The sequence below is a fragment of the Protobothrops mucrosquamatus genome, unplaced genomic scaffold, assembly GCF_001527695.2.
Source record: "Protobothrops mucrosquamatus isolate PMUCROS unplaced genomic scaffold, P.Mucros_1.0 scaffold_106, whole genome shotgun sequence".
NCBI classification, from domain to species: domain Eukaryota; kingdom Metazoa; phylum Chordata; class Lepidosauria; order Squamata; family Viperidae; genus Protobothrops; species Protobothrops mucrosquamatus.
Window position 1 is genome coordinate 24773 of NW_015386182.1, and position 27074 is coordinate 51846.

General features: G+C 40.2%; 1 protein-coding gene across 1 annotated transcript; it reads left to right on the forward strand.

Annotated features, from left to right (window-relative positions):
• The first annotated feature begins 207 nt into the window (after positions 1-207).
• Positions 208-25252, forward strand: ATXN7L2 (ataxin 7 like 2). The gene is made up of 11 exons (XM_015815788.1): positions 208-349; positions 3580-3648; positions 6335-6439; positions 8604-8808; positions 10723-11021; positions 12427-12509; positions 17653-17900; positions 18006-18198; positions 18960-19081; positions 20611-21475; positions 25109-25252. The coding sequence occupies exons 1-11, from the start codon at positions 208-210 to the stop codon at positions 25121-25123; spliced, it is 2346 nt and encodes a 781-aa protein (XP_015671274.1). The 3' UTR covers positions 25124-25252.
• The last annotated feature ends 1822 nt before the right edge of the window (positions 25253-27074 follow it).

The window sequence follows — 27074 nt, forward strand, 5'->3', positions numbered from 1 at the left end:
TATAAGCCGGGGTAGGGCGCTGGGGTGGACGGACAACTGTGGAAAGGATGAGCGAGCATGTCCCTCTCGTTTCCATCGCTTTCCTTGGCATGCGCAGAGGAAAATCGCCACGAGCTCGGGAACTACATTTCCCGTGGTGCAAGGAGCAGGGTGCACATGCGCAAAATGCCGCCGCCGGCGGGGAGGGCTGCGCGTTCCCGTGCGGTGATGGCGGTGCGTGGACGCGCGGCGGTAGTAGCAGCAGTAGCAATGGCTGCTGTGGATCGGCGGCTGCCGAATCTCGATGACTTCGCGGGGCAGAGCTGGAGTGCTTGGGTGGAGAGAGTTGGGCCGCCTACTACCGAGACAGGTGAGCGCGCCTATCCCGCTCGTTAACCCTTAGGCAGCGAGGAGCGGCGGGGGGAAGTAGGGACACTTCTCAGTCGCCGTTTCTGCCGCCGCCGCCGCCGCCGTCGTCGACGAGCTTCCTCCCTCCCTCTCTCCCTCCCTCCCTTCGCCCGCCCTAAACAAAGGAGCCGCCGGGTCCTAGCGCCGTGGAACTTCTTGCTTGATGAATGCTTCTTTTTGCAAAACCAGGTTTCCCAAGATCTCCCGAATTCCTAGAATGGATTCCTCTGTCGAGCCTGATGTAAATAGGCGAACATACTGTGATCATCTTGGTGTCGAGCAGAATCTTTGTTCCCCGTAGTTTCCACACAGAGAGTTAGGTAGTTCTGTCCTTTGCTTTGATTCCGTCTGACATGAGGGGGTACTGTAGTTAGTTATGCCCTATTCACACGATTCCCCCTGACTTTTGATCTTTACTGTTTTTGAGTCCACATTTATGTATGAAACAGTCTATATAAATTCCCATTAGGGTCTTTAAGCCCTGCTTTAATTTCCCCCAGTTTATTTGAATATTCTTTCTTCTGATTCTTTTACAATCACTTTTTCTACTTTCTCCAGAATAGCATCCCATGCTTTGATATGCTCCTGTGGCACTTACAAGCCACAAAATACCTTGCTGATTTTGAATTCTCTCCTGGGTCACTCTAGACATGCTGCTTTTTCTTTCTCTAAATGTTCACATTTGCCCTTTAAATTCAGCCAGCTAATATTTTGCATTGATTTCATTCTTTCAATCCCCTTATAGCCGATTCTCAACCAGCTCTTCTAAAGTGTTTTCAGAAATCTGTGTTGGCTTTACCTCCAGCTGTGCTGCTTCTCTGGATTTCCTTCTCCTCAAGTTATTCCATTTTATTCAGATCTTTGCCTTGGCCACTGAAACTGGTCCCCGCCCATCCATCTGTTTCACATTCCTTGCACCTTCCTTCTGTCTTCTGGAGCAAGCTTCTTCTGCTCTGTTGAATTGGCCACTAAATTATTACCCACTAGAATTTCCTTGCCTTTGCTTTCCTCTCTTACCAACCTGATCCCTGACATCCTGATTCAGTGTCTCCATGCTCCTCCTCCTTCATTCTGTTGTGTCCTTTGCTCTGTTTGCCTTCCCTTGTGAGAGGGGCAGGTTGAAAGTATATGAACATGGTGGATGGATATCTTGGCCTCTGGTGATTTTTGTCCTTGGAATCATTTGGGAGCATTGCCTTTAGCCTCTTTGACTTTCTCAAGTGCAACCTGACAGCAGACTCCAGAAGGGGCGGGAGAGTCTGAGGAGCTGTCCCTGGTGATGCTTTTTATATTGTTGAGCTTTTCCCTTCCCCCTCCATTATCTTGATAGAGTTAGTGCCTTCATATATAATATCTGATGTACTTCCAGATCCAGCAGAGTTTGTGTAATGGCTCCTGTATTTTCAGGGATTTAGAAGCAAGTTATAAATTTCCCTTGCTCGCAGCTCTCTATCAGAGTGTTTTATTTACTTATTTAGCATCCATCTTTTGCCCTAATCCTGTGATATTTTTTTTTAAAAAATAACTATTTTGAATTTCCTTCTTCTGTTTTGATGTTGACGCAATTGATGCATTTTAACAGATACTTCTTATCTTTGTGAATGCAGCAAGTGGTGTGGAATGTATTAGATACAGAGCATTATGTCTTAGTAAATGTCAGGAGTCTGGTCCTGATGACCATCTCTGTGACACATTCACACTGTTAATTTGAAGTCACATCATTGAATTTGACCTGCATTGCTAAATACTTGTGGGCATTTCATGACTGTCTCTATAGTGCAAAGAGATTCCCAGGTGGGAAATAGTAGAAGAAAGAGTAGTCCTAAATTCATTTATTTGATTCCTCATGTACATGTGGGGATTGGATAGGAGATCACATATTAGTACAACTACATGCACAGTGTGGTAAGAAAATGTTTCAATTGTAATGAAACCAGAATATTCTGGTTTACAACATGGCACCACTGTAATCCATCATCAGCGAAATTTTGATTCCATGGGCTAAAATCCAGCAGCAGTTATTTGCCTTGAAATTTGGGAATTCCATTTTGAAGTCCATCTTAAGGCATCTATTTTTGAAGCCTGGTTTGACTGCTAGGAGAATAGAGATACTTATCCTAAAAAGTGCATAGATTTTATATACACATATTATTGTTTCATGTGATACAAGCATACCTCTTTCATATTCATATTCATTTTACATATCTGCTTGTTGAATACTGGTGGATGATGACTATTTGAGAGCGAAATGAAAAAGAAAAGAATTTTCAAATGAAGCCTTACCACAGGAGATGATCAAATCATGTTCTTCCCCTATGGCCACATTGTTATAATTTGCAAAGCCTTCATGGGTGGAGCTGTATGCTTGTCACTGTCTTCCACACACCTCTTGATTTATATAGATTGGCAGAGCAATTCTGCTGAAACAGCAGGCAGTGAAGTCTGAGATTCAGCAAGTCCACTACTATAAGCTCGCAGAAGCTGAAGAACATCTGCTGTATTAGCAGAGCTGATTCTTAGGGACTCTTATTTTCTTGGCAACTTTAAGAAATGCTATGATTATTGCTGTTATTAAATTAACTCCTTATCTTCGATAAAGCTCAAGGTGGCCCTGGGCAAACCAGCCTTACTTTTTGCACAGGGTTGTTACAAAGATAAAAATAAGACAACCCTTGCACAGTCCCCTGCTCAAGTTCATTTGGAGGCAAGGTGGCAGACAAATGTAATAATTTTCATCAAATCAATTTCATATACTTTTGAAGGGGAGGGGGTTAATTAAAAAAAAAACTATTCAATTGCAAATGTAATAGAGATATTGTGTTAACCTGCTTGCAGATGGATCTCTTCAGTACAGTACTAGGACACAATGCAATTGCAGAGTGCTCCATGGCAAGCTTGAGAAGGTGTGATGTGTAAATGAGATGGAAGTTCCTTTTGCTACTTATTTGTCTTGAAATATGTTGTAAGCCTATTCAACCTACTGACATAACCATGCATACTCTAGTAAGCCTTACTATATAGTATGAAGTAATTCTAATTGAGCATGCTTTGAGCTGAACTTTAAGGGGTAGAAAGTGTCCATTCTAATGTATCAGGAAGCCATACGTAAGTTCTTCTTAGCATTGACAGATAATATATCTTCAGTAGGTTTAATTTTGGCTGATGGAAACAATTTTTTTTTAATTTGCCTAGTGTCCGATCTGGAAGAAAACAGTAGGAATGTGAGAAAGAAGATTGATGCAATGACCCTCATTAAAGAAGGTAAGAAGACATCAAACTCTCTGGTGAAACATGCGCTGTAGAGACCTTTGCTCCAAACTCCAAACTTGTGAATTTGTAAATGCTCTGCAAAAAGAAAGGGATGAATATAGCTATAAGTATTGTATACTCCACTGTCTGGAATGGTAATTACTGCATTTTTACACAGCAGGTGATCCTTAATTTAGCCTATACAGATTTTTCAATTCTGCAAACAGAAGACTGTGGGTTTGCTTGCCCATGAAGCAGTAAGATGTCCATAATGACTTTGAGTGAGGGCCACAATAGGATTTGCTGCCAACTCTACTTTCTCTTTGTGGAGAAGGGAAGTGTTAGAATGCATAGAACAAATCCTGGACAAATGCTTTGATACTGGCATTTTCTGCTTTGCTACATCATGGATGGCGGCAGTGGTAAAAGTGTCCTATTCCATGATTATATTCTTGTATTTCAGGGAGTGTTGATGTTTTACCCATTTAAAAAATGATGGATTTTTCCTAATTATGGCATGAACCTTGCCATATCTTAGGATAAAAAGGAGGAATGCTCCTATAATTTATTAGGAAATCAATATAGTTTGTAGATTTTTGTCTTGAATCTTCCCATCTTGTCTCTATAGCCCTTCTATTGACCAAACAGTTAATATGACCTTTCCAGAGATTTGAGATAACCTAAACTATTCAGATTCTATAGCCATGCTTTGTGTAGTTTCAAAGTCTCTTTTGTTATGGTTCCATCTCTATGGCTTCTAATAAGATGAGGTTTCATGAGCCCCAAGCAAAAGCCACTGACTTCCCACCATATTTTGCCTAAAGATCATTTGTCCATAGTTTCCCTTATATTCATATTATACGATCTCAGCCATTTCTTAAACTGAAGTGAAACAGACTTATAGAGACTCCAGATGACTCGTGCAAATGAGTCAAAGCCGCAGGGAAGGGCCCAATATGTTCCCAGACTGTTCTTTTCTGACCTCAAATGTCAATCATACTCTGTCCATCAATTCAATATTTTAACCAGTACATTAAAAAAAAAATGTTATTAAATGAAAACTATGCTAGAACTCATGCTAGAAGAGATAAAATCAAATCTAACTCATCCAAATCCAGTCTCTCTTAATATTAATAGTTGGAAAAGTATGCCCTGAGTCACCAACTGCCTGTACTCTGCCAAGAGATCAGACAGCTTTCTCTTTCTATTTGGTGTGTGTGTGTTTGTGTGTGTGTATATACACATGTGTTTCTAAAGAATTTCTGTTCTTTACTAGAGTAGGGAAGGATACAGATACAGATTAAAGTCCTGCTAGAAGGTAAGAATGTTGACATCAGCAATGACATCAGGAACTGAAATCATTTTTCCACATGAGATTGTTCATACCTCAAACTCTTCATACAGCCCCTTTTGCTTCTCTAGCAGACCTTTGGAAATGTGAATTATATTGGACACCCAAGCCAGAATGTTCAGATGAACCTCTGCTGTGCTTTTATCTGACTTTTGCAATCACTTTGAACCAGCCAAGCCCTTGGATAGTCTGCAATTAGTTGGGCCTTGTCCCTCCCTCCTCTTTGGCAGCTTTCCTCTCTTTCCTGCCCTGCTGCCCTAGGTCTTTTCATTGCTTTCTAGCTTGTCTGTGACTCTTTGTTTTCCATTTCTGCTGCCCCAGCTGTGCTAGGAGGTGGGGCTGCTTGCTGCCAACGTTACAGAGCACAGGACAGCAAGTGAGAACCCCCTTTGCCATATGATAGCCATTTGTTTTGTTTTTTAACATGTGTGCCCACATTAGCAGGGAAAGGCAATCTCCAGAATAGATATGGAGGCCACATCACTCACTGGCAGTTTTCTAAATTGAACAGCTGCCTGTGAAAATATCAACCTAAATGTTAGAAACATATAAAATAATTGCATACAGATTGGAATGCCTAGTTTGGTGCTCAAGCATTAGATCTGTCTTTTTTCAACCTAATATCCTCCACATACATTTGCTTTCAAGTCCCATGATCATTGGCTGGTATTATCAGGATATCATAAGAATTGTAGTCAAAACTGAGAGGGGATGAGTTGGGGAATGTCACCTTAAGCTACTGATCATATAGTCTTTCAACTAAGAATTTGGTGCTTCTATTATTGAGCAACAGAGTACAGTATGGGCTCTGCTATCCAGCTCTTGCAACTCCTGTTGTGGGATGACTAGCCAGTTACAGCCAAGACCATTTGGCTAGCTGGACCAGTGGCCTGATTTGATATAAACAACTATTGATTATAACTGAACAATGTACCTTGCAAGCATTGGCTGTTCCATCTTGCACCCATACACAGAATCCCAAGAAATGCTAGTGTATGAAATAATTGTGACAAAAATACAGCTTTTTCTTCTCAGCTCCGTGTCTCACTCTCTGTTCTTTTAAGTCAAGAGGGGGGGAGGGACTCTGTGGTTGTCCAGGTGTTGCTGAATTACCACTTCTTACAGTTTCCATCAGTTGAGTTGAGTGGTGTGGGGTGTTAAATAGCTGTAGCTCAGCTGCATAGGGAGAGTCCCAGGTCCTCCTGACTTAAACCTGCGCTTTCAAGATAAGGTTGAGCATCTCATTTTGCTCATAGGTTTGCTCAAAATTAGACTGCAAAATTGAGAGGGTGACATGGGCCTCTTCCCTGAGTGTGCTCTCATCACTCGCATCTCTTGTCCTTTCAGACATGTCTATCTTTGGTCATTGCCCAGCTCATGATGAGTTCTACCTGGTGGTGTGTAACCACTGTGGCCAAGTGGTCAAACCTCAAGCCTTTCAGAAGCACTGCGGTAAGCTAGGCAGCCAACATGCCAATTGAATGTCTGTAGCCTCTCAGGGAGTGCTTGGGAGTAGTGCTGCTGCCTGGGGATGGAGGTGGTGATGGTGGTGCCTAGAGTGAAAGGCCCTCTTTTTGGTTTCCTCCCTGCAAATTAGGGAAGTTCCTCTTTCTTAGGATTGCTTCTCAATGAGCAAGGAGATGGCTGGTAAGATAGTAGTCAGGAAACAAAGGATACATTCTGATCATATTAGGGTTATTCCCGAGATGATATTTTGCTACTTACACCCCAAGGTTGGGAGGCAGCTAAAAAATGGCCAGACCTGCATGTCTTCATAACTTCTGCAATATATGTATGAAAGATATATGAATAATTATGTGCATCTAATAGAACCATCCTTAATGGGGAAAGACATTATTTGCTAGAGTAGTACTTTGCTTGAGTTGTACACCTGATTGACCCTTTTCTGTCTAATGCTTTGCAAGTGGCATTGCAGCTCCTCTCCTTCCCAGCTGCCTCCTACCAAATTCTAACTTTTAGAAATAAAATGATGTTTGGCCATTTTTTAGCTGTTTTTCCTTTTGTGATCTCACAATTCAGCTATGGAAATTAAATGTAAGACATTTCCTTTAGCAATCATCTGTGAATTGTTTACCTTTATCCAAAGCTGGATTGTTGCCTGAAGGGAGATGAGGGGAAGTAATCATTTCATGAGGATTATCAAAATCTCTTTGCTCACTACCAAAATCTGTTCTGAGTTGGGGCAAGCCAAGTGAAGGGTCTAAATTAGAAGCCCTCTGGCGACTTGGCAAGTTGTAATTTCAGCCTGTTGGCAAATAAGAGGCAAATGGGTGAATAGAATGACAGAGGTATCCAGAATGTGAGCAGAAGTCACATGATGGCAGTATCCTTTCTGAAGCAAGATAGGTTGGATCTGGTCAGTGTTTCAATGGGCAACCACATATATCACTTTGAATTACATGATGGAAGAAATACCATGTTTATTTCTGTTATGTATTTATCCCCTAGGCCTTATGAATCATGCCTAGAGGGACAGAATAATCCCGTATATGTTGCTAGTGGCAGCCACACAAAGAAAAATGTATAGGGTTTGTCTTCTGTTGTCCCATGGTTGGCTATACACAGCTATTGACTGTGCTTCCCTGTCAAATAGGAAAGAGAGAGTAACCTCTTTTCCGTCTCACAGCTTTGACAAAACTGTCTGGGACAATTTGTGAAGGTGCACTTTGAGGGTTGCCGGCAAAAAGAGCCAACTTGGTGCAGTGGTTAAAAGCACCGGACTAAAAACTGGGAGACCATGAATTCTAGTCCTGCCTTAGAATGAAGCCAGCTGGGCGACCTTTGGGCTATCATTCTCTTTCTGCCCTGGGGAAAGAAGCAATGGTATCTGTCTTCTTAAAAAAAATGTTAGGAAAATATGGATTTAACCATATAATAACCAGAAGTCAAGATTAGAGGTGACTTGAAAACACAATATAATAGTAGCAAAATGTTATACTGTGGGAGAGACTTTAAATGTGATTTGGTAAACCGGAGACTTGTACAAATGTGCCTCTGAATTTTGGGAGCTCCAGACTCAGTTCTAGATGCTGTCATGTACTTTGGCTCTATAGGTTCTGGATGAAAATTCAAATTTAGTAAAAAAAGGTCTTTCCTAGGGCACTATTGTATATATAAAATCAAGTTTGCAGGTGGGATGATGAGTAGATTAGAAAAGGAAAGATTCAGAATTTTGCAGTGGAAACTATCTAAATAATTTTTGACTGGAATGAAATACAGAATTGCATAAGCTCTCTCTGACTTAGTTGGCCTGTTGTGATCCACGGACTCAGTTTTGACTGGGAAGTGACTGATCAGGCTAAAGTATCTATTACATTTTTTTATGTTGTTTGCATTATTTTTATCCCTCGGTAGCTTTGGGAGGAGAACTATTTTGTTAATGGCTGATAAAAGAGATTGGGAATCATAACATATTTATAGTAGAGTAACGAGTTAATTATGGAAAATATGCTTTTTAAAGACCCTGGGTTACTGTTGTACCTATCCCATTTCATACCCAAGGCAGACCTGCAATTTGCAGTCTGGTTGCTGCCTCACAGGCTCCTTCATTGGCTAGCCAAGCTTTCTGGCTAACGGCATTGTTATTCCCACATAGAGAGACGTCATGGACCTCTCAGCAAACTCTGTGGTCGGGTGCAGCCATCATCCAATTTGCAGAAGTGCCATGCTGTCAATGGGCGGCCCATTGTTAGTGGCAGCCATGGATCCACCAAATCATGGAGGGAAAAATCCCAGAGCTTCTTTAATCAAACCCAGCATATGCCAGAGAAGACAGACAAGATGCCGAAGGACAACCTATGGTAAGAGGGTCTGGCTGGGGTTCTTTGTGAGTAATAAATCCAACCATTCTCTTTGAGAAGATCTCAGCTCAGGCATACTTTGAAGAAAGCAATCCTAGCTATGTGTTGGTTGGTTGAAGTGCAGTAAGAAAGAGAAAACAGTCCCCTTTAGGATAGCTATAGAAATTGAACTACTCAGCTATAGAAATTGAATGAACAAATGAACAAACAAACGAATGAACAAATGAATATAGAATAAAACTTAAATATTTCATGAGGTAACACAGGAAGTTTTCAAGCACTTCTAGGGTTCATCTATATCAGTGGTGGCGAACCTATGGCACGGGTGCCAGAGGCGGCACTCAGATCCCTCTCTGTGGGCACACGCACCGTCGCCCCAGTCCTAGGCCTTCAGCTGGGTTTTATAAAATCTTTTTGCTTTAGGCCTCCGTCGCCGTCTGCAAAAAAAAACAACAAAAAGGTTCAATCAGTCAATTTCAACTTCTCGCAGAAAAAAAAAGATCTTGCAAAGTTGGAATTGATTGATTGAACTTTTTAGTCCCACCCAGTCTGCCGTTACCACTGCAGCCACGCCCAGCCAATGGGCCACACCCACCCGGCACTCGACGATGCATAAGTGGGTTTTGGGTTGCAGTTTGGGCACTCAGTCTCTAAAAGGTTCGCCATCACTGATCTTGTTCTCTATGGTTAATATTTCATGCAAATATAAGAGTAAGATTTTTTTTCTTTGAAGATTTGTAATTCTGTTCTATTCTATTCTATTCCATTCCATTCCATTCCATTCCATGCCCTGTGAACTCTTTATGCTTTGAGTGTGAAACACTTCTGAAGTGTTCAAAACAGCTCATTTTGCACTTGAGAGTTTCACACCTGATTAGGATGTTCTGAGATTGAAATAGATCAGACAAAACATTTTACACACTCTTAGTTTTATATACATTTATAGTCCCATTTGCCACAGATAGTTCCCAAAAAGATGATTTTTTTAAACATTGACTTAGTGCAACTCCAAAAGAAATCAGAGCAATAATTAAACCAGTTATTAATGATGCAAAAAAGGAATACTATGTACTCCCTTCATGCCATTTTGATACTTCTGTTACTCCTTTCTATTAACTAATTAATTTTATTTAACTACAAATGCTAATGGAAATGTAACATATGGAAAAGCTAGCATGCAGCAGTTAAAATGTACAGTCAAAACAATAATCAATCCGTTTTCTACCTTATAAATGGAAGCTTAATGATTACGGTTGAATTCCATTAGCAAGATAACAGTGTTTGGAATTTTTTTGAAGTCTAGTGAGAAGATATGATTGCTCCCTTGGGTTCAGATGACCCCATTTTGGTTTCAGAGTGTATTTACTGAAATGGAGCATATTTACTAACAGGTGAGGTGTGATGGCAAATGTTTATTTAGTGTATTTAAAATGGAATGTATTTACTAAAAGGTGAGGTATGATGACAAATGTTCTAAAGTGATTTTCTTGGCTTGGTCGCTTGATGGCTGAAAGTGATCTAGAAGACTGTTGCTAGGTGCTGGAATCATGCATGAAGTTATCAGTGTTGGTACTTCCCACTTTTCACAGATTCTTGTTTTACCATCCCTGGAAGCTGAGCTTCATTTTCGTGTCTTTGCTTCTTCTACTTTCTCCTGTATCCTTTCTATTTGGGCAGCTTTCTCATGCAATGATTACATGCTTCTTTTTTATTCATAAATATAATGCTAATATATGAAGAAGGCAGCTTTGTGAATGAAGCTGCTGCAAGAGTCTGCTGGTGTAGAACACCAACCATCATGAGGGTCTTTACGAGGCCTCCAAATTACTTTCTTTGGGAATTTAGATGAAATACAGTTCAGAAGATTGCCTGTGACATCAACCTCAAAACAATGTGTGCTGTTTTGTCCTCCAGCTTGTTCGTGCCTGTAGTAAATCTAGAGAAGATCTCCAGCCTTCCAAAGTCAGATGGGGATGGAATCAAGGCTCCCCCTCTGCTTTTTGACACTGCCATTCCCAAACAATCTTCGGTTAACTCAAAAGTGGTTCCAGGCAAACCTTCCTTACTGACATCACCAAAAGAACTTCTGACATCAGCCAAAGCTGGCAGCACCTCCATAATAACGGCTGACACCTTGAACAGGAAACTGGCGAATGCTTCTAGCCTGAGTGAGAAAGAATCGGGTGCTGTAAAATCTCTGAAGAAAATATCTCGTAAGTCTTGCCTTTCTCATTGTGTAATCTTCTGGCTGGAGGCAATGTAATAAATAGTCGAACCATCGGGAATGATTACGTAATAGTGTCTTTTTAATGGTTGGTATTGTAAAAAAAGAAAGTTGGTTTGGTAGCTGTATTTCCTAAGCAAAACATTTCCCATAAATCCATTCCTCATTTCATCTGTAAGGAAGAGTGGGTTGCTACCTAGGTCATAGGGCAAAGTTGAAAGAAAGTTCTTTGCGACTTTTTGCTTCCTTAGTAATCCTGAAGGGAGGGAATAAGGCTTCTAAGATGCCAGCTTAGAAGCCTCTTTCCATGTATATTTATCACCTTGCTCACTTCATCCTTTGTCAAAAGAAAAAGGGTGTGTATCATAACCACTTTGGAATTTTTTGCAAAACCAGTTTGTCCGGTTTAATTCCATGAGGTTGAGCATTTGTCCCAAAAGCACCTGAGTGGATGGGAAGGGAGGGAAATACTACATGTATCAGCTCACTTTTAAGCACTGGGATTATAGGATTACGTGGAGGATATGTGATGTGAGCTACTTAGCAGCTAGAATAAGTGAGTTTGGGGGGAAAGAGTATGGTCTTCCCCAAGCCTCAAAAGATTTCTCTTTTCAGCTAATGCCATATGATCACAATTCTGGGCCAAGGCATAAAGGATGTCACACCAATTGTGCCCAAAAGATAAGACTCCATGTAGGCTGACCCATAAAACAAAACAAAGATCAGCGGGAAAATAAATATACAAAATACAAAATGAGACATGCCATTCATTTACATAAAGAATTGTATTTAATGCACCTCTGACAGCAAAAAGTGAACAATGGTTGTTTTGTTTTGTTTTGTTTTTGAAATACAGGTAGTCCTCGACTTACAACACTTCGTTTAGTGACAATTCACAGTTGCAATGGCACTGAAAAAAGTGACTTATGACTGTTTTTCACACTTACGACTATTGCAGCATCCCCATGTCACGTGATCAAAATTCAGACACTTGGCAACTGACTCCTATTTGTGACGGTTGCAGTGTTCCGGGGGTCACGTGATCAACTTTCGCGACCTCCTGCCAAGCAAAGTCAATGGAGAAGCTAAATTCACTTAACAAGCGTGTTACTAACTTAACAACTGCAGTGATTCACTTAACAACTGTGGCAAGAAAGGTCGTAAAATGGGACAAAACTCACTTAACAACTTTCTCACTTAGCAACAGAAATGTTGGGCTCAATTGTGGTCGTAAGTTGAGGACTTCTTGTACTGCATTTTCAATAAGGGGGCTGCCTTAACAAATCAAAGGGAAACGGGTTATTGGGAGGGGAGATGTGTCACTGGACCAGCAGGAATGTGACTCTTTGACTGCACTTTTGCTTTGGCATCTAACTCTGTGTTTGTTCCCACAGGGAAAGAATGTGACTTAAACCGCCAATGTGGCGTGGTGAATCCTGAAACCAAGAAAGTTTGTACTCGGTTACTGACCTGCAAGGTAAGACGCTGTGCAATGGAAGGCCTGCTTCCTGCAGGGGTTGAAGAGTTGAGAAGTGCTGTGTAGCAAGTTGCCTTTATGACTGCTGCTCTCATACTTTCTGGCGGGATAGGTTTTTTCTTTTCAAGAGGCTGTCCTCCTTTGTTTTGAATGGCAGTCTAGCCTGGGCATCTTTAGGTGTCTGCATCTCCATGCAAAGAATTGCTTTATCTGCCCATTGGAACAGCAGAGATGTCTTACTGGAGTGCCAGCAGGGATGTTCATATGGGAAATAAAAAGAATCAAAATGATAGTCTCAGCCATGGAATCAAAGCCCTTCCACTCTGTATGTGTATGCAGTGTTGATGCAGACATGCTTTGATTGTGTGTGATCACAACCACCATTACTTTTTTAAACATCTTCCCCTTCAGATATTGCTGGTTCCATCATGTCTAGAGGGCACAAAGGCTGTTTTTAACATAGCCAGTTCTCTACAAATGTGTCAATTTTGAATGACAGTGTTGCCTTGCAGTCATATTCAAGTTCCTAGGCTGCCCAATTTTGTATTAAGACAGTTGGGTATAAGCTAGTTTTTGGATAAAAGAATATTCCTATTTGCAAGAAGACTTGGGTGTGCCAAAGTGTGACAAAACTTTACAGCATTAACATTGAGTCAGAAGACACTAATCAAGGAAACATAGAGTTGAACTTAACTAGTTCAATTCCATGTTGGGTGCAGTATCTAAGCACAAGACATCCACAACTAACAGATGACACTCTAGTTTTTGTTTTGAAAATTTCCAGCAAAAATGAGTTTTCAGTCGCTCCCCAGTAATTGGTTCCATTCTTGAACCACTCTTGCTTAAAAAGCTTCTCCCCAAATCTACCCGGCAATAGACAAACAGCCTGCATTTTATTTATTCATTTATTTATGTATTACATTTACATCCTGTCTTTCTTCCAAGAAGTTCAAATGAATAGATATGAAGCTCACTCCTCTTTTTATTGTCACAGCAATATAAGTTTGGTTGGGCTGGAAAAAAAGGAATTGTGGTGGGAGTAGTTTTATTTAGTACTTGTATCCAAACAAGTGGTCTAAAGTCACTCAGTGATCTCCATGATCAAGTGGTAATGTTGATCCACTTCCATTTCCAGTTCAACACTCTACTACACTAGTCTTCTCACTCTCTTGTATTCAGCAGTTAATAGATTCCATCATCCCCTTGCTCGATAATCACACATTGTGTGTCTATTCAGGGCTTATTAGCAAAGTCAGATTAAAAGAAAAGGAAAAAGAAATAGGGTCTCTTCCTGACCAGAATTTAGAATTTACTCAATAAACAGGAGGGGTAATATGCTGCACACACCTTTATTGCAGTATAACCCTTATTCCATAAAAGCTAGAAGCCCTTTCCTAGAACCAGTGCATTTCACTGAAATTCACTGAAGCAGTATGCTGGCTGGGGAATTCTGGAAATTAAATTGCATGCTTCTTAAAGTTGCTGAAGTTGTGAAACCGATGCTAATTGAAACTCTTTACCTTATAGGGGGGCAATTGAAATGAGAAGAATGAGCAAGTCTTGTCATAAGAGAACCCAGGACAGTTTGAAGAAAGTATTTCTTCAAATGGCCCTTACTCTATATAGGCTATGATCATGCAACAAGTAGAGTCCTGTGATATATGGCTCTGACAGGAGAAAAGTCTATTATTGACTACTAGTTCTAATAGCTGCATAGATCAGTTTTTCCTCAGCTTAGTACCCTCCAGCTATGTTGACACAAAGTTCAATGTCTCTGGGGAAAAAAATCCTGTGATCTGCCCCTTCTCAAGAAATCTTTGCTGGTATGTGGAAAAGACCTTGGGAGACTGGGCAAAGATGGACTGCCAAGGGAATGGTAGATAAGAGACAGCATAGCCTGTGGCTGGATAGTGGGCAGGGCAAGAGGCTCAGAAGGGATTGTCCCTAATTTCTAAGGTTGTAAAGGAGATGAGAGGAGAAAGATTCTGTCAATGTAGCTTTACAATAAAGTAGAATTAAGTCATCTGGTTATGATTTCTATCAGATTTATTTCATGAGGCCGACAGATCTTCACAACCTGTAGTCAGTTTAGAATCTCTCCAACCTGGTCCTAAAAGATGGCAATATATATTGGCTGTCACCCACATATTGATGACACCTCAGCCCAAATCAATGGGTAACTTTCCTTAGCAGTTTCATGTAAAGGTTAAATAATTTAAAGGGGAAAATTAAGGCCTAGAAAATATATTGAAGTTCTCTAGGGATCAATTGTTATTGCTCTGATTACTAACTAGAACTACCTATTCAAGTAGAAGCAGAAACACTGAATGATAGTGCTCTCAACTCACAACCATTGCAAGTTGTCAAGGAGAATACCCTGGCTAATAGTGCTGAACACCATCAAGAGGGAGAAGAGAAAGAGTAATGTCCTTCTTCATCTTGATCTACATGTAGTTTTTCTACCAGAGTGGCCAGTACTGTTTCTGTCCCCTGACTAGACCTGACTCTAAACCAAAAATGGTCCAGGTTATCCATTTTCTTTAGGATCTTCAGTAACAAATTCTCAAACACTTTCTCAATAACCTTCCCTAGAAAGAGGAAGGTTGGAGACTGGGTAGAAGTTATCAAACTAGGTTGTATCTGAGGAGGGCTTCTTCAGGAAAGGGTGCACCACTGTCTCCTACAAGGGTAGTAGCACCATGCCCTTCTTCTGGGAAATATTGACAGTCTCACTGCATCACTCATGGTCCTGCCTGCCATTCCAAAGGAATCAAGGAAGATGTGGTCAGCCTACAAGTAGTGATATTCAGACTTCATTTACTGATTTAGATAAAATACATGATAAAGTGAATCAGCTTGAATGATGAAATGCATTGTGAAAATATAGGGTAGAAGATTAATTACTGACGGTGATAAGAGAGGTATAAGATGAAAACAAAGCATGTGTTAAAGCATATATTATGCTTGGAGAATGATTCAACATTGTGGAGGTAAGACAAGGATACAGGACATCTCTAGGTTGCTTAATGTATTTATGGATAAATGTATAAGGAATGCTTGCAATGATGTTAGACGAGTGTTGGTTTGGGCACATGAATATACATGTACTTTTATATGCAGATGATGCTGTGTTAACTGAGAACGGAATAATTTGCAGAGAATGTTAGAGTGTATGATGCAGGGAGCAGTGTGAATGGGGCAATTATGTTTGACAAGGAAATGGAGTGAATGATTTTAACTTATACATAAATGGGGGGGAAAACTAGAACAAGTAGATGGGTTTGTGACCTTGGTAGGATGTTTATTAAAGATGGGGAAATGGATTGAGAGATTTTAGGGTGTGTAAATACTGATAGAAACATAGTGGGCACTGTATTTTGTGTGAGAAATGAACGCTTGTTGGAAGAAGTGAAAATGGCTAGGAATAAATGCATGCTTCTACCTGAATCGTTATATGGAAATGAGTGTTAGATATTTCAGGAGAAAAATATAAAAAAGTTGAGTGGGGTGTTTAAGAAGGGCATAAGGTGAAACAAGAACATAACGGAGTTGAGAATGAATGCATACTGAGTTTGAAATAAATATGCAAGGCACTAACCGGTCCAAAAAATATGCACTATGGTGGCTTGATCAGATAGAATGAAGGAGGATTGAATTGCAAGTAATACATGAAGGAAGAGCAAATAGATTAAGACAAAGGCAAAAACTAAGAAAGTTCTGGGTGGAAAAAAGCCTCAAAAAGAAAAAGGTGAGAAAGTTAAAAGACCAAAATAATGTATAGATGGCATATGGATATGGGGGAAGCAAGGAAGGATAGTTTGCAAGGATAGAAGACACATTGTGAATGTTACTGGTATAAACTAGATATGTGTATGAGGGGTCGTCCTTGGTGCTCTCTGAGCTTGCTTGTTTTCTTGCAGACATTGGGATAATGTCACCAAGCCAAGTCCAAAAATGCCAGGGAATTTCTAGAAGCTTGTCACTCTGACAAATCAGCCATCAATAAAGATGAAAGACCTTAACAACATCAATATGCAAAAGGGACTACCACCCAGCCCAAAAAGGAACAAAAAGACTGCAGCACGCTCCACCAGCAATCAGCACCCAGATCAGCATAGATTAACTCCAAGGTTAACATCAGACTAACAATCAAGTAAACAATACCCCAATCAAGGAACTGCCAAAGAGCCAGCAGCAAACAGCCGCACTAAAATAATCTCTAAGACCACCCCCACCAACGCTGACAGGGCAAGCCACCAGAATATAAACTGACAGCAAAGGACACTCCTTACTAGCACTGATGATGTTACCTAGTTTGGGTAATGAAATGTCTGCAAGAAAACAAGCAAGCTCAGAGAGCACCAAGGACTCCCCATGTCAACCCTGAGCTACAAATATTCTCCTTTATTAGATATGTGTATGTTTAGTTATATTTTTCTTAGTTCATACCTTCTTTGTCTTACTGTTGCTTATTGCTAACATAACAACATAAGAAAGCATAACATATAACATAACATATAACAAATATGTAAGAGGTGCAATATCTCTTTAACATAGCTTTGGATAAGTTATCTTTGTGAATAATATTACAGTATGTGCAACAGTATACAATTTTTCTCTGCTTTGTAACAATAAAGCAGAAGGTCAGAAGCCACTTGCATTCCCAGCAAGTCTGGGATTCGGGTTAAGAACTCTTCCAAAATATGCTACTGAACTGTCATGTCTAATATGACAGAAATGGAAAGTTATTAAACATAGGGCGCAGTTGATATTTTAATTGAATCACATTAAATTTGGCTTTGTCTTCGTTTTGATTCCAGTTTCAACCAATCCCTGGAGTTTGGCCTCCTGGGAGTCCATTAAAGGATCAAATGTGTTCCTCACCCCAAGAAAAGATTGTCTACTCCTATATAAATAATGATTTTCTAACCATAACCTCTGCTTCAGTGCTAGTCTCCCAGAGACTTGTTAAAATGTTCACTAGAGAAATGTCACACACTTTTTTCCTAAGATTATACCACTCATGGGTTTTATGTGGGATGTTATTTATTTGAAAATGGCCTGTCATCACATCCTCTCTCTGAGCTTGCTTTTCCACCAGCCAGCTGATAAATCTAACATATCTCTCTTGCCTGTGCTCCAGATCCATTCTGTACATCAGCGTCGAGAGGTGCAAGGCCGCACTAAGGACTTTGATGTGTTAGTGGCCGAACTGAAGGCCAGCACCAAGAAAGGCGAATCTCCCAAAGACAAGAGCCCAGTGAGGAAAGACATAACTACTGAACGGCTGTTGCAGGACTTCTCTTCCATGTCACAGACTTCCTTGGTTCTGACCAATGCTTCTACTTCTTGTCAAACGAAGCAACCATATTCCCACTGTGCACTTTCCAGGTAACACACAGTTGAGACGAGGGAGCATATGATGGTATCTGCCGTAGCTTCTGGATATTCAGTTCTCAGAAAGCTCAGCTCTTATCCTCTTTCTGCTGCTTTCAGGTCTGGGGTTTCCTCAGAGAGTGACCCTGATGACGTGCCTATATCTTCTAGCGAAATTGACAGCCGTCTCTACCGTTTCTCAGCATCAAAGAGCACGGGGCGGGTGACAAGTGAGGAGAGTGAGGATGATGCCACAGATGATTCCCGCAAGTTAGATTGCCATTATGCAACAAGACGACCCCATCCCCAGGCAGTAAGTGACAGGCCGAGGCCCAACCTGCTCTTTTTCTTTGTGCTGTGTGGCTTTGATGAGAAATACTTGGCAAATGTTAAAAGTGGAGCTATAAAGGAATGGAATGTCATATCTGTGAAGCTGTGATATGGTCTTCCAGTGCCTGGGTTCACACATCACTGTAAGTCATAATGTGATGTGTTTGTTTTGTTTGTGTTTTGATCTCTAAATCCAGACATTATACTTGTTCAATAATGCTTAGCACAATTGTGTAAATTAAATCAATATGTCAAGCCTTTAGTCCAGTGTTTCTCAACCTTGACAATTTTAAGGCATGTGGACTTCAACTCCCAGAATTCCACAGCCAGCAATGCTGGCTGTGGAATTCTGGGAGTTGAAGTCCACATGCCTTAAAATTGTCAAGGTTGAGAAACACTGCTTTAGTCTATCTAGGCTAGTGTTTTGAAGGGCAGGAAGTAACTCTCCAAAGAAAAGGAACTCCTCTTGGCTTTGCGATTAATAGTTCCTTTAATTCAGTCAACCAGAGCTTGAATATTGGGGTTAACAAATGCAAAGCTTCTGTGCTATACTAGTGAAATGTGGGTTGAATCCACACAAAATTAATCGTTCTCATTAGCTGAAGAAACAGGATAGAATGAATAATTTCCTTGATATAAACTGGGTCTCCTACTTGTCACTGTAGAATTTGGGAGTGTGCTCTTTGCACGATTTTGAGTTTCTAACACTTTCATCCTTCCATTAATCCTCCCCCACCACAACAGTTCTGCACTTTTGGAAGCAGATTGGTGAGCCCAGGGTGTTATGTGTTCAGTCGACGGCTAGATCGGTTTTGCTCTGCACTCAGTTCCATGCTGGAGAGACATCTTAGCTCGCACATGTGGAAGTAAGTTACCCTAGGACAATGTCAAACAAATTGGGGAAATAATTGGAATGTGCTTCTGCCTTTGTGCAGTCATATACATGAATTGGGGCATGCAGTGGAAGAGAATTATGATGCCTCATATGTAAGACGTCAGTCCCAAGTCAGAATATAATCTTGCATATTTCCTAAAACCAGTCCTGATTTATTTATTTACATAGTTTGTATCTCACCTAACAAACTCTGAGGGCTGATATAAAATTGTATTACTAAATTTGTACTCTTAAACAAGATTCTAGCAAACACTAGAAATGTTTAGAGGTTGGGTCTGTAATGCACAAGAAGAAGAAGAAGAAGAAGAAGGAGAAGTGGGAAAACTGCAAAAACAGCACAGACCCTCCTTATTCCTGAAAATTCAATTATATCTATCTGTTCATTTTTTTAAAAAACTACTAAGTTTTCTGTATAGTTATGGTTTAAAGACATATAATAGTTACAATGAAACAGGTTGGTAAAAAACAGAATAAAATCACTAACAATATGTAACAAAGGAAAAATAAATTTTAAAAAATAGCAATTGTAAAATGGTACAAAGATTAAAAGGCATCCAAAACAGTTGTCAGAAAACTGAGAAATTGTATTTACCTAGTGCTATCAAAAAAAAAGCCCAAGCAACAGCAGAAGCTTGGTGGATTTTCATATAGCATATTGTTCCACAAGCCATTCATCATTCATACAGACTGAGAGTTTTACACTCTGTCATCATTGCGAAAACTTGAGAGAGGTGTCATTTTTGAAGAGAGTTTTACATTTTCATCCCAAGCAACACTGGAATTGGTTTTTTTACAGTTTTGTATCTCTTTGACAGAAATGGCATCTGAAAATAAAAAGGATATCTGGCTCCTTGGAAACAAATAGGGATCAGTTAAATATTTATTGTGTTCTAATAGGTAGGCTTACTTTTACACGTCATACATATGTTTGATAGGAGGTAGTCATGTGTTTTAGCTTTCATTTCTCTGCTTCATCATCAATCGCTCTAAATCAGTGCCCGTAGAAATATTTGTTGAGTCTCTGCTGTTTGGGAGGGGGGGAGGGGGGATTCTCCAGTAGATGGCACTGGATTACCAGGTTTGATGATATATCCTTCACAGACAGAAAACCTATCTGAACAATGAGTGAGCCTAGCAGGGGAAGAGGCTGAGAGAGGATGGAGAAGATACATGTATTTGCAGGCATCTGTCCTTGTAAAGACCTTTAGAATTTGAAAGCAAATAGATGGGAGGGAAAAGGTTTTGAATCTGAAGGATTTGGAAATACTATATGAAAAAAAAGAACATAATGAAAAAAGGAAAGAAAAAAGAAAGAAAGAAAAAAGAAAAGAAAGAAAGAAAAAGAAAAAGGCAACAAAGAAAGTAATAAAGATGTTTTGTTTGTCTAGTATAGAATGAAGGCACCTTCCCTGAACAGGGGATTGGACTAGATGACCACCAAGGTCCCTTCCAGCCAAGCTTTGCTTCTTAACTCTTGTTTTCTTGCTTTGTCCCATCCAGAAGGATTCCTCCAGCTGCTGATCATCCAGTTTCCACATCATCTCCAATGCTTTTGGGCTTCTCTACATCCAGTACATTCCCAAATTACAATTCTTCCCTGGTTTGCAGTCTTCCCCACAGTATCCCAAGCAGGACCTCTGTATCCTGGGCAACTTCAGTGACAATGGCATCCAGGGACAACCGTAACCACCATAGTGTGAACTATGCAGTTGGTTCGCCCCATGCTGCAGCTGCCTGTAGCCAGTCAGACTGCATGGGTGGAAGCCAATCCATCACCTCCCCACTCCCAGCCAACACCCCATCACCATCATTCAGCAAGTTGCCTTCGAACAAGGCCAGCAAATCCTCCAAAGCCAAGGAGATGGCTGGTAATGTGGAGCCAGAAGCCTTAGCTCGGAAGCGCAAACTATCTCCCAGTGTCCCTGCTAGTCCACCTTATAAACAAACGTGTTTCCTTGATCTGGGCAAGAACAAAGCGGTTGGCTGCCAGGTGTCCCATCCATCTGCCAAGGCCAAGACATCTGTGGTGGCTTCCTCCAACCTTTCCCTGAATGGGACAGTCTCTTCTGGGGCCAGGGTCAAGAGAGTCAACCATCTGGATTGCAGGGCACCTAGCCACATGCCAGTCAAAGCCACGTCACTGGAGAACCAGGGCTCCTCTTTGAATGGTCCAAAAACACTGCTGACCAATTGCATCTCAGATGAAGAGGCCAAGAGACGCAAGAATTCAGCCACCTATTGTAAGCCAGTGAAGACCAAGCATTTGCCCTCATCCATGCCTTCTTGTTCCTCATCTGATTTGGGTGGCTCAATCAGAAGGAAGAAGCCAGTTGTCTCCTTTGAGGAAAAGCAGAACACAATGAAGGTAAGCTCCTGTCTTGGACATTGTAGGTGTATGGCTGAATTTTCTTCCATCTTGAGAGAGCTGTACTGGCTTTCTTTTTGCCTTTGTCAACTTTGTTTGCAAAGTCTGCATTCTGTCATTACAAGGCTGACTACTTCATAAATGTAAACAGGTATAGCCAGTGCTTTTTTTCTAAAAAAAAAAAAAAAGGTGCTGGAACTCACACACGTCATACAACCCGCCTTGCCTACCCCTACAAGGTTCCATCCAAAAAAGGTGCCGGAACTCCGTTCTGGGTGTTCTATGACAAAAAAAGCCCTGGGTATAACACCCTAAAACAAAATCAGTATTGAAATGGATAGATACCATTTAGGTTCTGCTATAGTGCTATTTAAAGTATTCAAATGTGGTATTTTCTCTGATGTGTTTGCATATATTTATTTATATGCCACCTATCTTCTTGACAGAATGATTCCTGCATTGTTACATATTTGAAAAATAATACACTAAAACTGAACACCAATGAATGGTCATCATTTCAAGTCTGTATTTTTTATTAGTATAGTAAGCTTTATTTGGTAAATTAGTCAACTGAACCATGAAATGATCGATATTTTTGAGAAATAAGGACATGAGGCAGATAAGTGTGTATGTTTATTTTCTCATGGTAAGAATGGGATTTTTAAGCAATGTTATTTTTGGGGTTATTGTTGAAATATTTTTAAAATTTCTGTACCACTCAATAGCAAATAGTTTTGAATAGTTGTGCTTTTTTAAAATTAAAAAGAAATTCAGCAACATTGTTAGAGTTAGTCAGTTTACAATTACTGAAAAGTCAAATGATCATGGAAACTAATTTTATTGCTGGGGAAATCTACTTCTTATTAAATTCTCAGGAGCACTATTTATTTTAAATAATAAATACAGGGGAAGGCTGCTGAGGCTAATATCTGGAATACTAGCTTTCAAACCACATGAAACTTTGTTTTATTTCTGCACAACTTTGAAGGACAGGACACAGAGACATAATGGCTGAAATCACAAATCATACTAAGTTTAAGTGTGCTTTAGTTCTGGTTCGTCCTTGGTTATTTGTAAAACAGTTTATGGCTTTGGCATTGCATGTTCAACAATCATGATTAAACAAACCTGAGCTGTGATGTGTGAAACAAGCACTCCCACCTTTCTTATTCTGCTCTTCAGTTTTACGCAGACTTTAGCGTGTGCTAAAGATCCAGTTCTGTTTCCTAACAGGATTGCTTGACCATAAGAGCTGTATAAGAAACAGCAGTTCACAAATGCAGTTTTTTCATCGTGTGAAATAGAAAAGCAGCTTTTTCTGCTGAATGTTCTTCCATTTAGTTGCTGTCATGCTGAGGAATGGGTGGAAGCAAAATGGCAGCTAAGAGCTCTTGGAAGGGACAGGAATATATATATATATATCTTCAATAAACAAGCTGTGAGCACCAGGAGTATATTAAACTAAAAAAGTTTAATAACACAAAACATATACACACCAAGCTTTCATCGGAATCCTTCCGACATCGTCAGGGTTAAATGCCAGTCCATGGGAGAGTGGCATGCGATGGGACTGGCATTTAACCCTGACGATGTCGGAAGGATTCCGACGAAAGCTTGGTGTGTATATGTTTTGTGTTGTTAAACTTTTTTAGTTTAATATACTCCTGGTGCTCACAGCTTGTTTATTGAAGATGATCACACCCAGGAGTCTAGTTAGGTTTTGATAAGGAGATCAGATTATACATTTTCCTGGAAACATAACTGAAGAAAAGAGACTGCACAAAACATTAGAAATGAACCGTTAATTTATAGACTACATTTCTGTCTCCAGTATAATTTATATCTCATAACAACTTGCTGAAATCAAGCCTCCGGACACACTGATAGATGTTAGTGCAATGTTGCAAATTGTTACATTTATCATAAAATGAGCTGAGTGGAATGGGGAATGAAACTCCAGCTGATGATCAGCAGCCCTTTTGATGTTTCTGCTTCTGCCAGGCACACCTCTCTTTTCTGAAACTCAAAGAGCTGTAAGTTTGCTTTTGGGAGAAAGACAGCTGAGAATTCAAGACCTTTGAATTCAGCTAAGATTGGTAGTTTTATGGCAAGATGTGAGCAAAATTGTGTGAACAATTTATGAACAAAAAAAAAAATCTGCTTCTAAAACTTTTTATGAAAGGGCAAACAGATATAGGTATTTTGAAATGATACTTGGATTAATCTTATCTTTGGATAACTGATTTGAGGAAATGCTGGTATAGTAAACAAACATGAATATGTCTTGAACCTTTCTGGGAAAAACTCGCCATGGCCAACTTGTCACGGAACAACTCACCATGGGACAAGAGTCACACTAATATTGAAGAAATAGTGGAAGCGGTGAATGCGCCAACACTGGAAGTTTTTAAGAAGAAACTGGACAGCCATTTGTCCGAAATGGTATAGGGTTTCCTGCCTGAGCAGGGAGTTGGACTAGATGACCTCCAAGGTCCCTTCCAACTTTTTTTTTTTTATTATTATTATTATTATTATTATTATTATTATTATTATTATTATTAGTAGTAGTAGTAGTAGTAGTAGTAGTATTAGTATTATTATTAGTATTATTATTAGTATTATTATAGTATTGACTTTAAAAAGTAAAAAGGATCTGCATATTCCTTATTGTTGAAGTCAGAAATTTGAGGATCATGCAATCCAACTCTCTGCTTGGTACTCACCAGCCAGAGTTCCCAAATGCTCAATTATATATTTATTATGTATATTATGCCACCAACTGTAGTTATATTGTGCTATGTTAAAACAATTCCCAGCCATCAGCTCAAGAAGAGATAGGGTTTCTTTCTACTTTCAGTTACTTTATTTCATTTGTCATGCAAATATAAATTAAATCCAGTAGAGATTTCATATTAAAACTTTGTTCCTGAAAAATTAAGCTGCAGTTGTTGTGATAGCTCCTGATGTTCTCAGAGTGGGATTCCAGCCACTAGTGATTTGGAGGTTCAGTATATACAAGTCAGAAAAACATCTGCCCAGCTACCCAGGCTCACTCCTTTTTGTATTAGTTAAACACATCCCCCTACACCCAGAATTTCATATACTGTATGTTCAACATTTCCTTCTCGTTCAGTTTTAGTCCCCTTGATTAAGCAAGTGGCCAGGAAAAATGTATCATTGTGTGATTCCATCTTTCAAATATTTTTGCAGTCACATGGAGGATCTATGTGGAAATAACTGGTTGCTTGCTGGAGTATGATGTGAGGTTTTAGTGTCACTTTGGATTACTATGAACCTCTAATTATGGGCATTAAGGGAGCATTTCCTTATTATACTATAGTCCAATTTATGCACTTGCTACAGAGGGTTTAATGGGGAGTATGTTTATTTGGAACCTGATCCAACTTTTTTTCAGCTAGAGATCCTTGTTTTTACATGGTGGTCTGACAACATATGCAAAGTCCATTACACTTTCATGAAAGGTTATTAATTAATAAATATAGCTGCATGTCCTTTGGTCATTTCAAAGGAGCACTGGCTACACACTAGCCACAATAGATACATTTTCTGTGGTTGGTATGACATGAACTGCCATATGCTGCACTGACACTCTCTTCTTTCTTCTCTTGACAGTCAAAAGCACATTAACAGCAAGTGCCTGCGTACTGCAGAAGCCAGCAGTCTGAGAACTCTGTCCATGGATCCAATTTGAAGCCTCTCTGCTTTTTATAACTTTATAGTATTTTTTTAAAGAAAAAAAACCCCTCTAAAATACTGAAGACTGTGATTGTTCTTTTTTGGTGGTGTGGTGATTTTGCATAGATAGACAGACAGACAGACACAGAGACAGACAAATAATAAAGTGAAAAGAGAAAAACAAAGAAAGAAAAAGAAAAACAGAATCAAAGGATACTGACAAAAATGCAGAATTCCCTTCCCAACTATATAATGACAGGAGGAGTACAGAAGCAGGGACCCCATTCAAAAAATAGGATTACAGGCTTTGGCAGGGGATAATAATATTTTGGCATCTTCCTGCATGTGTCAAGAGGTTATTAGTACAACTTGGCAAGTAATAATTATATTGGCAAATGCCCATTTTCTTGATGTACTTTCATCATCCTTTTCTCCCTCTGCTTCAAATTGTATCTTGATCCAGCCTCCCTCTCCTTTTGGCTCTAAGTACTATTTGCTTTTAAAGCAGAACAAAAACCATGTTTCTAGCATAGCATATACACGATTGCGGTATCAGTGCAATAATGACTGAGAGCACCATTTTCATCCCTATTCTTGGTTTGAAAACAAAAGTATTTTAGATGAGAAAAAGGCAGGGTTGCCTTTGCTCCTTCTCTAACATTAAAAAAAGGCTATTGGCTTAAGTCTTGAAGATGAAAATGAAACCGGGAGCTGGAGAGCAGGGATGAGCGTGCACACTTCAGATAATAGCCATAGAAATTGTTTATTTCCCCACCAAGTACATAAATGCACAAGAATTGTTTTCATACAAATTAAGCCAAATGTTTGCTTTAGTGTTTTTCTATGGGCACTTAACTTACAATTCTGTTAATCAGTCTACCTTTATACTCCAGGTTTCCCCATCTAGGTTCCCTTATCGAACTTTAGCAATAAATTTAGCCAGCACCATAGAAGTTGTGGTTCAGCATATCTGGAAGGAAGTTGGTTTGAAAAATATAGAGGATTCAGTGGCTCTGGATGCCTCTAGAGTAGGGGTGGGGAACCTTGGCTCTTTTATGACTTGTGGACTTCAACTTCCAGAATTCCTGAGCCGGGATGGCTGGCTCAGGAATTCTAGGAGTTGGAAGTCCACAAGTCATAAAAGAGCCAAGGTTGCCTACCCCTGCTCTAGAGTAATGCACATTATTTGCTAAAGGAAAATCAATACTTCTTCTCTTATGCATATCTTTAGCCTAGCAACAAGAAGGCTGGGCCAAACATTACGGGGATTTTCCTGTGGCAATGGCTTAGCCCAGCAATGAGAAATTTTTCACTCTACACTGCGTCCAATTCTTGAGCTGCAGAAAACATATGTAAGAATTTGAGGAATCAATATCTTATTGAACCTTAACTAATCAGGGATTTGTACCTGAGAAACCCAGGGTAAAAGAGCACTCCTTTGCTGCTTAAAGTTCTAGATCAGTGGTTCTCAACCTTTTTAATGCCGCGACCCCCAACCGGTCGTAAGTCGAGGACTAAACCGGTCGTAAGTCGAGGACTAAACCGGTCGTAAGTTGAGGACTACCCAACCGGTCGTAAGTCAAGGACTTTCCCTGCCCGGGAGCGCCGCGCATGCGTGGTTCCGCCCCCTGCGCCGGCCGAGGCGTAGCTGGCAAGCGGCAGAGACGGAGCAGGCCGACCACCAGCTGGCCCAGCCCAAGGGAGGTAAGGCACCCGCCAGAAAAGGGGGAAAAAAATGGCGGACAGCCTTGCTTGGCGACCCCCGTGAAATGGTCGATCGACCCCAAATGGGGTCACGACCCATAGGTTGAGAACCGCTGTTCTAGATACTGAAGACAGCTTAAATGTCAGCAAACATCTCTGATTAAGAGATGAAGTAACTGGCATTTGTAGAGAAAGATGG

Excerpts from the sequence above, each read along its gene's own strand:
- ATXN7L2 (XM_015815788.1), top strand. The coding sequence starts at position 208 with ATGGCGGTGCGTGGACGCGCGGCGGTAGTAGCAGCAGTAGCAATGGCT. Across the intron at positions 17,901-18,005 it reads TCCCACTGTGCACTTTCCAG|GTCTGGGGTTTCCTCAGAGA; the intron begins GTAACACACAGT and ends TGCTGCTTTCAG. Across the intron at positions 19,082-20,610 it reads CTTAGCTCGCACATGTGGAA|AAGGATTCCTCCAGCTGCTG; the intron begins GTAAGTTACCCT and ends TGTCCCATCCAG.